The sequence below is a fragment of the Balaenoptera musculus genome, chromosome X (assembly GCF_009873245.2).
Source record: "Balaenoptera musculus isolate JJ_BM4_2016_0621 chromosome X, mBalMus1.pri.v3, whole genome shotgun sequence".
In the NCBI taxonomy this organism is placed as follows: domain Eukaryota; kingdom Metazoa; phylum Chordata; class Mammalia; order Artiodactyla; family Balaenopteridae; genus Balaenoptera; species Balaenoptera musculus.
Window position 1 is genome coordinate 43,581,464 of NC_045806.1, and position 16,701 is coordinate 43,598,164.

Consider the following 16,701-nt stretch of genomic DNA (forward strand, 5'->3'; position numbering starts at 1 on the left):
AAAGCTTTTGCACAGCAATGGAAACCATAAAGAAGATGAAAAGACAACCCTCAGAATGGGAGAAAATATTTGCAAATGAAGCAACTGACAAAGGATTAATCTCCAAAATTTACAAGCAGCTCATGCAGCTCCATATCAAAAAAACAAACAACCCAATCCAAAAATGGGCAGAAGACCTAAACAGACATTTCTGCAAAGAAGATATATAGATTGCCAACAAACACATGAAAGAATGCTCAACATCATTAATCATTAGAGAATTGCAAATCAAAGCTACAATGAGATATCATCTCACACCGGTCAGAATGGCCATCATCAAAAAATCTACAAACAATAAATGCTGGAGAGGGTGTGGAGAAAAGGGAACCCTGTTGCACTGTTGGTGGGAATGTAAATTGATACAGCCACTATGGAGAACAGTATGGAGGTTCCTGAAAAACTAAAAATAGAACTACCATGCGACCCAGCAATCCCACTACTGGGCATATACCCTGAGAAAACCATAATTCAAAAAGAGTCATGTACCACAATGTTCATTGCAGCTCTATTTACAATAGCCAGGACATGGAAGCAACCTAAGTGTCCATTGACAGATGAATGGATAAAGAAGATGTGGCACATATATACAATGGAATATTACTCAGCCATAAAAAGAAACGAGATTGAATTATTTGTAGTGAGGTGGATGGACCTAGAGTCTGTCATACAGAGTGAAGTAAGTCAGAAAGAGAGAAACAAATACCGTATCCTAACACATATATATGGAGTCTAAAAAACAAACAAACAAAAAGATGGTCATGAAGAACCTAGGGGCAAGACGGGAATAAAGACGCAGACCTACTAGAGAATGGACTTGAGGATACGGGGAGGGGGAAGGGTCAGCTGGGACAAAGTGAGAGAGTGGCATGGACATATATACACAACCAAACGTAAAATAGATAGCTAGTGGGAAGCAGCCGCATAGCACAGGGAGATCAGCTCTGTGCTTTGTGACCACCTAGAGGGGTGGGATAGGGAGGGTGGGAGGGAGGGAGATGCAAGAGGGAAGAGATATGGGAACATATGTATATGTATAACTGATTCACTTTGTTATAAAGCAGAAACTAACACACCATTTTAAAGCAATTATACTCCAATAAAGATGTTAAAAGAAAACAACTGTGAGTCTTTCTTATGTGCCATAAGGTGTACTAGGTGCTGAGGACACAACAATGAATATGAAGCAGCCGCTCCCCTTATGGTTCTTCTAGTCCAGGGGTCAGCACATTTTTTTCTGTATAGGGCAAAATAATATTTTTTTGGCTTTTCAGTTGTGACAGTTTCTGTCGCAACTACTGAGTTTTGCCATCATAGTGTGAAAGCAGCTATAGACAATATGTAAATGAATAGGCATGGCTCTGTTCCAATAAAACTATTTATGGACACTGAAATTTGAGTTTCATATAATTTTCACATGTCATAAAATCCTATTCTTTCTTTTCCCCAACCATTTAAAAATACATTTTAAAGAACACTCTTAGTAGCAGGCCATCCCCAAAAATGTGATGGGTTGGATTTAGCCCATGGGCTGTAGTTGCCAACTCCTGGTCTGGTGTAATGGGGAAGATAAACGTAGAAACAGATTATTTCAACACAATGTGATAAAACCTACTAGAGTTCTATGGGAGCCAGAGAAAGTTCACCTAACTCAACCCAAGGCATCAAAGAAAGTACCCTAGAAACATCCCCAGAGCTGAATCTTAAAGGTTAATATGAAGGCATTAACTAAGGAAAGAAAGAGGAAAGTATGCTCCAATAGAAAGCAAAGAATGATCAGAGTCAGAGGTGACAAACAGCATGAAATTCTTGGGGAATGGTATTGCTCTAGCACAAAAGACAAGTGTCAGATGAAGTTGCAGGTATGGGTAGGGATGAAGATATACAATGCCTTATTTACCATGCCTCTGGGCAATGAAGGCCACTTACAAGTTTCCAGTAGGGGATTAATATAATTGAATCTGTATTTTAGATTTACTTCTGTGGCAACACCTTGGCAGACAGATCTGAGACAGCCAAGAGGCTACTGAAATAGTCCAGGGGAGAGATGATAAGGGCAATAGTGGTGAAAATGGAGGGAGGCGGATAAATTCCGGAAGTGTCTAAGAGGTTAAATCAACATGGCTTAGTGAGGGAGAACAAGGAGTCAAAAATGACTCAGATTTCTCACTTGGATGGCTAGATGGATGAAAGTACCACCAACAGCTATTGGAAAGGGAGAGAGCTTTATAAGCCAGATAATGAGTTCAGATTTACACACGTTGCCTTTCAGTTTCTGCTGGGTTTTCCTGTAGAGATGTTTACCAGGCTGCTGTGCATATGAGCTTTGGGGAGAGATCAGAACTAGAGATATAGTCGTGAGCACAGAATAGGCGAAAATGATATTTGAGGGCTTGATGATATTGAAGAGCAGCTGTAAAGAGAATGGGGTATGTGAAAGCTAGAAGGAGGTAAGGTTGTTATCAGAGAGTTGAATTTAGTCTTTCTCAGCTGATTCCTGAGAATTAAGCCCTAAGGCCTCAAGACAGTGGTTCTCAAACCGTAAGCTTTACACCTGGAAAGCTTGTTAAAACATATTGCTGAGTACCACCCTCAGAGTTTTGATTCAGTAGGTCTATGGTAATGCCCAATAATTTGCATTTCTAACAAGTTTCTAAGTGATGCTCGCCAGTAAGAAACACAGCCCTGAAGAATCCATTGTATATAATGAATTAACTTCTCTCTTCTGCATCTAGCACACTCCTAGTTATGTGCCATCCTTGGGAAAATTGAGATAATGGTCACTCAACTTATTTTCTTTCTTCTGTGATTCAGATAAGGAACTCCAATGGAGAAAGACTGGAAGGTGTCAGGGTTCCATGACTGAGTCACCAGACTCTAGCCTAGGTTAGACATTCAATAAATATTTGTTGACTGAAAGGTTGGCACAGTCCATGGTACAGTCGGGGGAGTGAGCTGCTGATATAGAAGGGTTTATCTCTGAAGTTGAGATCAAGGACCCATAAGACTAAAGTTTGTGATTCTTTACAAGAACAGTGGAATCTTTCAGTATGACAGCAGGAACTAGGGTAGAGAAGATGATGGTGAAGCAGGTGCCAAAGTATAAAACGGAAGTGGGAGAATGACCTGCAGGCTGACAGATGACATTGATAAGGAAATGAAAATGATAAAGCCTGCTTGTTTGAATTTCAAAAGGGATTTTTGTGTGAGGGTAGAGGAATAATGGTTTAGAAGTTGTCTGTGGAAAGCATGCCTAAACCAGGGCATGTGTATATACTATCCATCAAATTGTGTCTTAATTTTATCATTGCAACAGTGCCCTGAGACTTTACCCACGTGATAAAAAATAGCGTCTACACATTTTCTCTTTCTGGACAGTTTTGTAATTTCCAGCATAAACAACTTCTTTCTTTCATACATATTTCCTACTAAGGTCATTTCTAAGAATTGTATGTGTTTGGTTGCTATTGTGAATGGGATATATTTCTCCTTATAGCTCCTCATTGGTTAATGTGGTCTAGTTTTAAATTAAATTTGTGCTTCTTTGACTTATCCTTTGAACTGGTTGTAACACCTTACAATTTCCTTATTAATGTTAAATAAAAATCTTTAACACATTCATTTTTCTATCGCTATGAGTTAAGATTTTACCTTTTTAAAAATTATCTTTTAACATTTGCAATGAATTGTTATTGTGCAACATTACTGAAGTAGATTTGATAGAATTTCATTTATAGGTTTTCCATCTAAGTTCAGAAATTGGATAGAATGTTCTTTTTGGAGCAGTTTGTCAGGTGTTGGTATCAGAGTGATGCTACCTTCAAAACCAATGTGAATAACTCTTCAAGATGTTCAATTGTATAACATTGCTATAGAATTGAATTTGTCTATTCCTAGAAAGTTTGAAGGAACTCGCTGATAAATACATCTGACCTTAAAGTATTTGTAGAAGTTTCTCTTTGATGATTGTTTCCAATGTTTCTACAATTACAGGTCCATTTAGTTTGCAACTTCTCAATAATGCTTGCCATTTAATATTTTATTAGATATTTTAAATTTCTCTGAGATTTTCAAATTTATTAAGGTACAATTTAGTAGTATCCTATAATTTAAGAAACCTTTGTATTTGCTCTTATATTCCATTTATCATTTAAATTTTATTTATAATTCATCATTGTTTTCTTGATTAAATTTGCTAGAGGCTTATCTACTTAATTCATCCCCCCATTAAAAAAACCCTACCCGTCGGCTTCATATTATATTGGATTCTTAGTCACATAATTTCATTCTTCATATTTAATAATGAAATATTTAAGGCTATAAATTTACACCTGAATATTGCTCTCAAAGATTTGATAAGTCGTGATCTCGTTTTTGTTATTTTTTATTAGTCTGCCAGTGTTTCTTTGAGCTAATACTTGCATATAAATGTGTTCTGAAATATTCATGCAGTTGAAGACTTTTGTTTAAATTTGTTTTCAAGTTTATAAAAGTTTTACATTATCATCAGAGAACAGAGAAAGTGCGTCTACTTGCAAGAGTTTGCAAAGGTTTTCTTTGTGGCATATCAATGATCATTTTTTTAAATGTTACCAGAATATTTGAAAAGATAGTGTATTTGCTGTCTATAGAATATAATTTTTGACATTTATTAATTAGACCCTATGAATTATGGTTTTCAAACCTTTGAAGTACATATTTTAGGTCTACTTTATCTGATATAGTTAAATTATGTTAATGTTTCCCATATAGACATATATATAATTTTTCTTCTTTTATTGCAGGTTTTTTCTTTACATATTTAGATCCTTTTTTTTCCTCAAACAATGGTTTCATGAATACAAATCCTTAATATAGTCTGTATCTTCTATTTCTTGGGACCAATGTGATTGTATGGTTATTGGTCCTGTTTTGTTTTCTTTTTTTCAAATAGATAAGTGACATGATTAGATGCCTATTTGGAGAATGGATTGATTGGAAGGAGGTGAGACTACAAGATTAGAAGCCAGTGAGAAGACTATTACAATGGTCCAGGTAAGAAATAATGAACAATTGGATTAAGACAAGGGCTACAGAGAGGTTTTTAGCAAGTAGAATAATCAAGACTTGGAATAACTTGGATTGAAGTGGCTTGAGGCAAGTGAGAAGAGTTGAGGGCAACACCTAGATTTCTGACTTAGTTAACCATTATCTAAAGAGCAATATAGGAGGAAGAGCTGGGCTGGCTTTTCAGAATAAGCCATTTTCTGAAGTTCCTTCTTTACATTCATCCCCAAACACTCAAGCTCAGACCTAAAGCTCAGTGTTGAATCTTTGTCAGTTGATTGCTTTACTCAAACCAAAGACTTTCTACCTTAGTATAAAACACTAGGCTAAATATTAAATTTCATGGAGATCACATTTCTTTTATGTGCTGAGAGCTCTTTCATAAATTAGAAGAATAACTTGAACTAAGAAAGAAGGAATAAATGTCCTACACCATCCCCAGGGTAGTCCATAGGTGAAGGTTAAGTTTTCCACAAGAGGGCAGCATCACCTAATAAATTATGTCATTGAACGCCTCCTCCAATAGGGGTTGAGATGGGGAAGCTGAAAGGGTAGACAACGTAGGTTCTGGGAGCCATAGGACCTGCCACACCATGAAAACCAAAGGGCCCGGCTATCTCCAAGGCCATAATTATAGCCACTCTTAAGTGACTGGTAGTGGCAGATGTCACCACAGCAGGGAGAAAGAAGACATGGAGCTCACCAAGGGAGGATGAGTGAGTGACACACCTGAACACTCTCATTCTTACGACTGGATCAGAAGCCAATGCGGATCATGTCTACATTCCTTCTAAGTGCTGGTATCTCTGTATAACCAGTATTTCTCAAGGGGCTTTATTTCCTGTCAGATCTTTTTCACCCCTAATGGTTTCCCAGCAAATCTTGTCTCTGAAGGTTAGGTTGCAAAGCACAATACAGTTTGATGATCTCCTTATTTCATAATGGTGGTTGGTTACTCCAATTATGCTTCTTTTATACCCTAGGGAAAGGAATGGGACTGAAATTCACTGAGAACCTATTATGTTAAAGGCATTTTACATAAATTGCCTCACTTAATCATCATGCTATTATATAGGAACTATTATTTCCCATGTGACAGAACCAGGAAGTAGCATACATGTGTTTATCTGATTCTAAAACAAAAACTTCTAAATTCACCAAGCTGCCCCTTTAAGAAGCCTTATTTAAAACCTAAATTATGACCTATCCAATACTGAGTCAGTGACAATGTGTTTATTGTATAAGACATTATTTAACATGTCACCTCTTACCTAGGTACATGGGCAGGCATGGCTTAGTCTTATGCAGGTAATATAATAAATCAATGGGAGGTAATATAATAAATCAATGGGATCCTATATAACTTCACCCTTATTAACTCAAAATCTTTCCCCCTAAGTATTCTCTCCTCAGGATAAATCATTTGCATATAGAGCAGGAGAACAATGGAAGAATTAAAGATGGCTTCTGTGTTTCTGGCTTGGTTGACTAAGGGCATGGTGGTCCCAGTCACTGAGATAAGGAGCTTGCGAGGAGAAGAAGATGATGCATTAGGTTTTGAGCATGTTGTGTGTGAAATGCTTCTGAGACATCTAAGTATAAATGTCTAGTAGAAGTTGGTTATAGGGGTCTGGGGCGTAAGAGATCTAGTCATCCACATACAGATGATAATTGAAACTCGGGGACCAGGTGAGATTTTCCATGGTATATTGATGAAATTAGAAAGGGTAGAACTAGGGGAAACACCAACATTTAAGGGATGGGCAGAGGAAGAGCAGGGGGTAGAGGAACCTCATTTTAAAAAATGAACAGAGAGCTCCGCAACAAGAGAGGCCGCGATAGTGAGAGGCCCGCGCACCGCGATGAAGAGTGGCCCCCGCTCGCCACAACTAGAGAAAGCCCTCGCACAGAAACGAAGACCCAACACAGCCATAAATAAATAAATAAATAAATAAATAAATAAATAAATAAATAAATAAATAAAATGAACAGAGAGATAGAAAAAGAACAAGGAAATGGGGTATCTTGAAAGCAAGAAAGGAGAGTTTCACAAAGAAGGGTGTAATCCAGAGCAACAATGTCAAACGCCATATGTAAGTCATATATGATGAAGATTAGAAATAACCCATTGACTCTGACAACTAGGAGGTAATACATATATTTTGACAAAGTAGTTTCAGTGGACTTCTGGGGGTCAAATTCAGAATGCAGTGGGTGGAAAGCTAAACGGTAGGTAAAGGTAGGTGAAGTAGAAACAGTGAGTATAGACTCTCCTTTTGAGAGACTGGATATGAACAAAAAGAAGAAGATGGGGCAGAAGCCAGAGGGGGAAGTATGATTACAGGAAGACACAAAATTTTTTCTAATAAAAATAATTAAGATGGAAAAACTTAGGCATGTGTATAGGATAAAGGAAACAAACTAACAGAAAGGGAGAAGTATGAGCTCCAGGAGTAGAGAACAAAGATACAGCAGCAAAATGAAAGGGAGACCTATGGTAGCTCATCTATAGGTGGATGCTTTGGCAGCAGTAGAATGACTGTCCTTATCTTCCAAATATGTCCTTATCTTCCTCCTGCTTGTGCCACTCTACTTACCTAGAAAGCCTTTCCCCTCCTGATGGTTTCTTTGTCAAATTCTACCTGTCTTTTAGCTTAGATTCCACCTCCTCTATGAAGTCTTACCCTGACCATCTCTTCTGAAGTGCTTTCTCTTTCTCTTGAACTCTAAGAGCAATTTCTGTCTGAACAATTCATTTGACAATCACCCTTCACCCTGTGGAATCTCCTTTATGGCTTTCTTTAAAAAAATGTATTGCTAATTAATTTGTCTTATGTGTGTCTTTTCTCCCCTGTTAGACTGTACACTCCTCAAGGGCAGGCTTCCTGTCTTAGAGTTTGCCACAGCCTCCAGAGTGCCTACCATGGCTGGGAGTAGGAGCTCTTTAAATCTATGTGGTAAAAAATAAATAAATAAATAAATAAATAAATAAATAAATAAATAAATAAAATTTTTTAAAATTTTTTAAAAATAAAAAAAAAGTCTATGTGGTTCAGCAGTGGCAGCCTTTTATGAAGGAGGAGACAGAGAAACACTGGGTTAGGTAGGCGCTTGGTGTGTATTGAGTCATTTAGTTCTCTCAAAAGCAAATGAGGAGGGCTTTCCTGGTGGCGCAGTGGTTGAGAATCTGCCTGCCAATGCAGGGGACACGGGTTCGAGCCCTGGTCCGGGAAGATCCCATATGCCGCGGAGCAACTGAGCCCGTGAGCTACAATTACTGAGCCTGCGCATCTGGAGCCTGTGCTCCGCAACAAGAGAGGCCGCGATAATGAGAGGCCCGCGCACCGTGATGAAGAGTGGCCCCCACTTGCCGCAACTAGAGAAAGCCCTCGCACAGAAACGAAGACCCAACACAGCCATAAATAATAAATAAATAAATTTTAAAAAAGAAAAAAAAAAGCAAATGAGGAGAGTGAGTCTTGCAGAGGTAAAATAAATTTATGCAAGATGACATGGGTAGTATGAGATAGTGCCAGGATTTGAACCAAAGGCCCTTTCTCTTATGCCATTCTGCTTCAGTTTTTTGCAAAATTCTGTTCACATGAAACACCTCTTTCCTTGATATTGATAGAGACATGCCCCTATTGAGGCTTTACTACCAACCAAGTGGTTTCAGCGGCCCCTGCACCTTATAGCAAATCTCCCTGTGCCTTACCTCCTGACAATCAGCTTGAGGATCCGGAAGGAGCCTTTGATGAGGATGAGGGCCTCTTGGCGGGAGCCATACAATGGAGTGCCATTGATATTCACCAGCTCATCACCAGTCCTCATCTTCTGGGACAAGGCTGCCTTGCCTCCATCTTCAATCTGTGTTGCAGAGGACAAAAAAGAAAGCAGGTGGTGAGGAGATTCCTTCCCCCAAATTCTACTTCCTGGCTCCTCCCAACTTCTGAGCCACAAATAGTCCTGGGGGATGGCACCAAGACGCTCCAGGGAGCAGCTAAGAAGCTGATTACAGGCCATTATTTACTGAAGGTAAAGCTTGGGCAAGCCCTTGAGGAAGAAAACAACACAGACATAATGCAATCTTTGCACTGGAGGAATCAACAGTCCATTTGGGGAGACAAGTGCTTCTAAATAAGAAAACGATGTTCGAAGGAACTCCACAGTGTGGGCATGGAATAGCAAATTGTGCACACAAATTAGAGCCAGAAGAACTAGGATTCAGCAAAATGACCTTTGGCAAGTCCTTCTCTCTTTGGGCAGGCTCTGAAGTCTGACAAACTTGAGTGTGAATCTTGGCTCTAATACTTCCTAGCTCTGTGACCCCAAGCAAGTTACCTAACATCTCCATGTCTCAATGGCCCCATATGTGAAATACAGATAATAAGCATCCCTACCTCACAGGGTTGTTAGTACGTGAAGTATCTGGGAGCAAGGAGTTGACTCTGAAGACCTTGAAGGTGGCTTCCAGCTCAACCTTCTGTGAGTGGAATTGCAAATCCAAAAGATACAAAGTAACTGATCATTTATCTATATCTCTTCAACAAGTATGTTGTTGACAGTGGGCACTGACCAAGTGCTGGGAACATGGGTGTTCACTGTTCCACCATAGCCTACAGAATTTCCATTGGTTAAGGGCAATCTTGGCAGGAATGTAGTCAGGCTGGGGCGTGGGCATTGAAAGCAAAGGAAGAAATAATAGCCACTAGGGTAGGCAAAAGCAAAGCAAAGCAGAATGTTCCCCCAGGATCCTTACTTACGGCTACTTTTGTATGTGACATTTCTACTACAAAGGTGAGTTCCACCTATTGGAACATCAATTCCATCCATGGTGGTAGGAGTCATCTCATCCATCCATTAACCCATCCTCAAGTTTTTGGTTAATTTCTAGTATGCAGGGGACAACATGCTTAGTGCTAGAGATACAGAAATGAACAAAGTACACATAGCTCCCAGATTCAGGGGTGGGTTACCATCTAAAGTTCATATGTCCATGGAGATGGGCAGATGAAAAAAGGTCCAACCCACTAATGGAATCAGGAAGAGGTGTTTGTTTCTCTCAGAAGCAAAAGAGTTGAGGATGATTAAACCATACAATTCTTAGGGAAAGGCAGGTTCTAACTAAATGGCGCAGCTAAGGGCTGGTCTTTGCTGGAGGTGTTTTTACATTTACTTCTACTCTTGTTCCAATCTTTCTTTCAGTCCTTTATAGCATCCCTCCAATCTATCCCCACACCATGTAAGTTAGAATATTGCTGAGCTTTAGGTTGGCCAGCTCATGTGCAATTTGGCAGATGAGACCTCCTGAGTTCAGAAAAAAATGTTAATTCAGGATTTTAAAAATCCCATCAAATAAATTGAAATTCTGAGTTAAATCACAGACTGTTATTAAATTTATTGCTGCTAACCCAACAATTTTTTTAATTAACCTTTGTCTGACAAATCATAGGTTAGCCAAGTGACATTGAATATATATACCTTTGTTCCAATACCTGGGCCACCACTCAAGACAAAACAAGCCAATATTGGTAAATGGGGAACAACTCTCAGCAAATTAAGTAGGATCACACTCTTATTTCCATTCTCATTATCATTATTACTTCACAGTCACTGCTGCCAAAAGAAAGAAAAAAGAAAAAGAAGAAGAAGCAAAGTGCTGTACTTGAATTTCAGAAGTTCTGTTTGAATGATTCATTCCTTTGGCATCCATGGAAGGCCCTCAGCATCAGGCAGGACTTTCAACAGGCATCATCAGCCACTTGAAAGGGCTTCCTTAGGCTAACAAAGAACCACAAACAAGAGTCTAACTAATGAATGCTAATAGATTTTTCGTGTTGATGTACATTAGTCTTAATTCACTCTACCCATTTTTAAATTCATATAACTCAATTATCCATATTACTGTTAACCATAGCAAGTCTTTCCTTCAATATGTATTGATATTAAGTACCACCTCGGGTTAATTAAGCCCTTTGTTACATCAATAAGATTTGTTTATTCTACCAGAAAACGAAAGAGGGGTACCTTTTAAACTAAAATGCTTAATTATGGCTGCAGCAAAAGATCAGGCATTTTGCATTCCCTACTGCCACTTTGTTTGCCACTATCTGAATCCTTGCAGGGACTCTTTCTTGGACTATAGCCTCAAGCCAATTGTCCATGCCCCTTTTTCTGTTCCATGCCCTTTCTCAGTCACCAGCAGCATCACCTTCAGAACATGAATAATAATAACTCCATTTTAGCACAAGTGTGAGGGTTCACAGACAACAAACCAGCAAATTATGGCACCAAATTCCAAAGTACAGACAGGTCCAGATCAGGAAATGAAACTCCATTTGGTTGAAGAGCCCTTGGACTATACCCCAAACTAGCCCTTTCCCAAACCCACGGCATTTACTGAGCTATACAACAGATTCCTTCTTATTCCTCCTAACTTTTGGACTCTTTTAAAAAGTATTGCTTCGCGGGTGTTCCTCCTCCCCCTTCCACCTCTAGATTCCTGGGATCCAGCATGTCTTCCATTTATTGTTTGGCATCCTGACAGCCAGTTCTCCAGGTCGATGGCTCAACCACATATTTGTTTATATAGAAGATAAAGCAGCTGTTCATTTTTCTAGCAAGGAAAAGGAATGAAAAGGAAAGGAAAGGGAAGGGAAGGGAGGGGAGGGGAAAGGAAGAAGGGAGGGGAAACAATATGCATATTCTCCTATAAAAGATTTTGTTTTTCCCTTCCCACTGTGCCACTCGTAACTCTGGCTGGGGCACAGAAGAGGTGTGAATCAACAAACATGTTGAGAATAACATGTCCTTCTTGAGAGGGCTGTATAGCATCATTTGATGCTGTCCATTCAGTAAGGCTGGTCAACTTTCCAGCTCTTCCTGAATCAGCCCTTCAGGGTGGCTTTCTTGTTTCATTTGAAGTGTTGTGTATTCTCAGATTGGACCCAGATGCATTGGAATGTCAGTATAAACACACACTACAAAGCCCAATGTAAACGATGGTTAACTTATGTGTCATTTTGGATTATCCAAGTGATCGCTGGGCTAGCAGTGAGTGGTCCAAGTAATTGAAAATTGATTGCATAAAGGTCATATAGCCAAAAGCCAGCTGTTGTCTGGAAAGTTGGGAAGAGCTGATTGACCTTGGACAAGTCCCTTTCCCCTCTTTTGGCCTCTTTTACCCTTACTGGTAAAACGTGGGGGTCTGACTAGATGGTCTCTGAGGACCTGTGGAGCTCTGACATTCAGTGACCTGTGTACAGTTAGCAAAGTCATGCATTACCATTCTGCTGACACAGATAATCCCACTGTGCTTTGCCTTCACCTATGTTTCACTCCTTCGAAACTAATCAACATCCATCTCTCATTTCCCTGTGGTCTTTATCCATTGTTTCAGAGTGGTCCATCAAGGTTTGAACACTTATAAAAGCACAGTTGGGACACCGAGAGAAAGAGATTCCTGAAGCCCATTTTGTGCTAATGAGCTGATGAATTGGAAATTTTTGATGGATCTTCAATGAAGCATGAAGTGCTCTAATAACTGTCAACAAAGTGACAAGTTGGTCGCTTGAGAGTAAAGGCAAAGGAAAATGGACTTAACAGTACTTACTGGCTTTCTAGTAGCTTTTATACTAAATAAAAGATACTAGCAGATACTTGCTTGGGTCTTTTGACTAAACTAGGAAATATGAGAAAGTGAAGGAAAGAAAAGTTAAGCCAGGTTTATCTCGCGGGAAAAAATGCATCAGCAGGAGACATACCATCTGCAACAATAACCAGCAGGTATTGAATGCGTATTACAATAGTGTAAGAGCAGTATTAAAAGTCAATGGCATGATTGTGAATACCTCTGCTTGCTACAAGAAATTTATTGGAAAAACTAGGCACTAACTGAAACTTTCTTGGCCAGTTCTAGGAGCTTCTGGCCAAATTACGCCACGGCGCATGTTCCGCAGGATGTTCCGGCATTCCACGGGTTCATCTGGTTGGCTGAATCCACAGATGCAAAATCCCATGCATGGGGGGGCCACCTGTAAGGTACTTGAGCTTCCATGGATTTTGGTATCCACGTGGGGGTCCTAGAACCAATCTCTCACGGATACCTAGGGACCACTGTACCCGCCCGTTCTCCTACCTCCACCAGCTTGCCCATTGTCTAAGAAGGCAAATAACATAGTTAATTGTATGGATTGATTTTTTTACTACATAAATGGAAAAGGTCCACCCAGAATACAATAGTTATATTGCTTTTTTAAAATAAGTATATCCTCTGAGTGTCTTTTTATCACTTTTTGAAAGATTTTCACGTTTTTAGTAACACTCCAGACAGCAATTTGGCCTTTTCTGGGGAATCAATAGAGAGAAAATGTAGAGATGGAGATAATCTGTCTTTGAGAAGTTTAACTATTAGGAAGTAGGATCATCAAATAATAAAGTCTGTGCTTATTCTGAAACTCAGTTTGACTTGAGCAGACCACAAGTTGGGGGCTGTTTCTGATCTGCCCTCTCTTACCCCATTGGTATCCCTTAGAATCTGATCATGTTAGGAGAGATCAATCAGAGTGACCTGGACGAGGGAGATACAGGCTTTGAAACCTCTGCGATCTCTTTGCCATGACTTTCAACGGTCTGGTCCCAGGTTGCAGACAAACTGCCTGCCCTAACTTGTTTCTTTTAGCAACTTTCTCCCTTCAAAATCCCTCCCAAATTCCAAAGTAGTCTAGATTTGAAAAATAAGAAACTGCTGTTCCTAATTTCATCTTCCCTACCTTACCCCAGCTTCCCAAAAGGCAAAACAGAAAACAAGAACCTCTCTCAAATAAATGAGAATTCAAAAACATCACCCAATTAAAAAGATGTAAGTAGGCATGGTTCTAAGTAGTAAGTCCTATATGGAACTAGACTGAGGAGGTGGACACCAAAGGAAAAGATATTCTTTACCTTACCAGCTAAGAATCCTACAAGGGGCTGCCCCAGAATGTTCAGTTCTGTGGATCACACCCATCGGCTCTCTTGACCTTGGACCAAGGGAGCTATGCTGTGCCCCACAGTATGACCTATCCTTACAGACAGCTCCTTCCTCCCCAGCTGCTTAATTACCATCTATTTTACTAATCCTCACAAGGAAACCTCTCTAAGCTCCAAATCATTAGATTTCCCCGGGGATTACCCCAAGTCAAATTCTAAGTATCTTTGCCAAAAAGTCAGTCCAGAGCCAAGCTCAGCTCTAGGAACTTGGTAATGAGAAAAGGGATAGGGAGTCAAGAGCACTGTACCCTACATCAGCGACCAAAAGCAAGTCTGTCTTTTCTCCTACCAAGTCAGATCATTCTTGCTGTCTCCGTAAGTCAGGTAAGGGAGAACAAACATCACTGTGCAAGAGCAAACTCAGAGTTTCTTACATTATCAGCAAATATGCTCATTGGGGTCCTCTTCCGACTTTGTCAACTCTAGCCATTTGTTAACACTGAAGTCTTTTGCTGACATTAATGTTATCAGTGTTTGTCAAAAATGTTATTTAGCCTTTGGTGGTTTAGAACAGTAGTCTCCAGGGTGGATTTATATATCCCAGGCTATGCACAAATGATCTACTGGAAAGGGTGATAATGGAAGTTCTGTTTATATTTATCTAATTTTTAAAAAAACAAGCTTTATTAGTATTTAATATTGGTGGTGGTAGATTGTATCATCCATAAATAAAATTATGTATATTGGGGACACATGCTCAAAACATTTTTACTGATATAAATTTTTACTAAAAAATTTTTGGCCAGATCATAGACTTCAATGAAAGGGCTAAAACCATAAAGCTTTCAGAAGAAAACATAGGAGAACATCTTTATGACCTTGAGGTGGGCAAAGTTTTATGGGCAGGATACAAAAAGCAATAATCCTAAAAGATATAGTGTTATATTGGAGTTCATCAAATTAAAAAAAAGTTCATTTAAAATGTCACTGAAAAAGTGAAAAGCCAAGCCACAGATTGGAAACATATTCATAATACGTATATCTGACAAAGGACTTACATTCAGAATATAAAAAGAAATACAAATCAATTAGAAAAACATAACCAATTGGCAAAAGACTTGAACAGGAACTTCACTAAAAAAGATATGTACAGCAATATGAACTCCACATTTCTGGTGGGAGTGTAAAATTGTACAACCACTTTGGAAATCTGTGTACCTAATCTAGCACCTAGAAATTCCACACCTAAGTATCCCCAAGAGAAAGTACCATATGTGTCCACAAAAAAAGGACTTGATTATTCATAGCAGCTTTATTCACAATAGACAAAAACTAGGAATAATCCATCAAGACATACCTACAAACAAAGTAGCACACTTCATAACAATAAAGAAAGAACAAACTACTGATACATGCAATGAAATGGATGCCTGTCAAAATATTACACTGAGTGAAAGAGACCAGACTAAAACAATACATACTGTATGATTCCATTTTATTTAAAGGACAAGAACAGACAAAACTCATCTACGGTGATAAAACTCAGACTAGTAGTTACCTTGAAAGGGTGTACTGACTGTGAAGGCACATGAGCATAATTTTCAGGGGTGCTGGAAATGTTTTACATGTTAATCTGGGAACTGATTACATGGAAATATACACATCTAAAAATTCACTGAGATATGTGTTTTATATATATATGTATTATATATATATATATAATATATATATATATATATAAAACTTTTCCTTAATTTAAGAAAGAATTTTAAAAATTAAGAACTCTACACTATACAGATATACAGATTATATTTCTGAGGTAGGGCCCAAGGATTGGGCACTATTTTCACATACTCATAGCTTTAATCAAGGCAAAAACATCTCACTTAAAGGGTAAGTCTTTACAATAGGCCTATAATTTACGAGTTTGCCCATTGTTCCTCTGAGCTTTGAGACAGTATTCATCTGCTCTTCTTTCCATACCCAGCCTTCCAATAAGGTGGATGATTTCCGTAGGAAATGAAAATGAAGACAAACATTTTGTTTTCCTTACCTGCCAACTGGTAAAGATGAAGTGTTTTTTTAAATCACCAGCCAGTTTCTATCTTGACATATCATAAAACCGGAATCAATCCCTTATCTAATCTTGGAGCCATCCACTTCTGTTCCTCCTGTCTCTCCCAGATACCTCTCTTTGTCATGGTCCCTAGGGTTCCTGCTACCCACTCTGAGAAGCAGAACTTTAGGTCAGGCCATTGTCACAGAGGCAACAATCTCTTCTTCAGGTATCATTACTGCCTCCTACTGGATTACCTATGCTTCTTAGCTGTCTAATAAGCTATGAATTTCAGTGGTACAAGTGAGCAAAGAACCTTGCAAAGCTGATGTGGTAGAGTTCAGGGAGGACCGGGGTGGAAGAAACTTGACAAAAGGATATGGTAGCATGTTAAGGACTTTGCTCCTGACTTCTAGAAGCAGTTATCAGCAAGAGCTCACTGTATACAACCATGATATAAGCTCCCTTGTATAGGGTTAAAACAGTCTAAAACAAACCAGAAAGTCCATGATGCCACCCAGCATTAAGAGAGTATAGTGTGCAGATCTAGCAGCTGAGCCCAGGGGGCTGAAAAGACAAAACAGTCTTTTATA

General features: G+C 39.1%; 1 protein-coding gene across 5 annotated transcripts in view; it reads right to left on the reverse strand.

Annotated features, from left to right (window-relative positions):
- SHROOM4 (shroom family member 4) overlaps positions 1 to 16,701 on the reverse strand; it is a 202,785-nt gene that overhangs the window by 90,371 nt on the left and 95,713 nt on the right. For all 5 annotated transcript variants that reach the window (XM_036840340.1, XM_036840335.1, XM_036840334.1 and 2 more), the window contains one exon: positions 8,798 to 8,949. In XM_036840340.1, the coding sequence (XP_036696235.1) occupies positions 8,798 to 8,949 (152 nt within the window). The remainder of the gene's footprint in view (positions 1 to 8,797; positions 8,950 to 16,701) is intronic.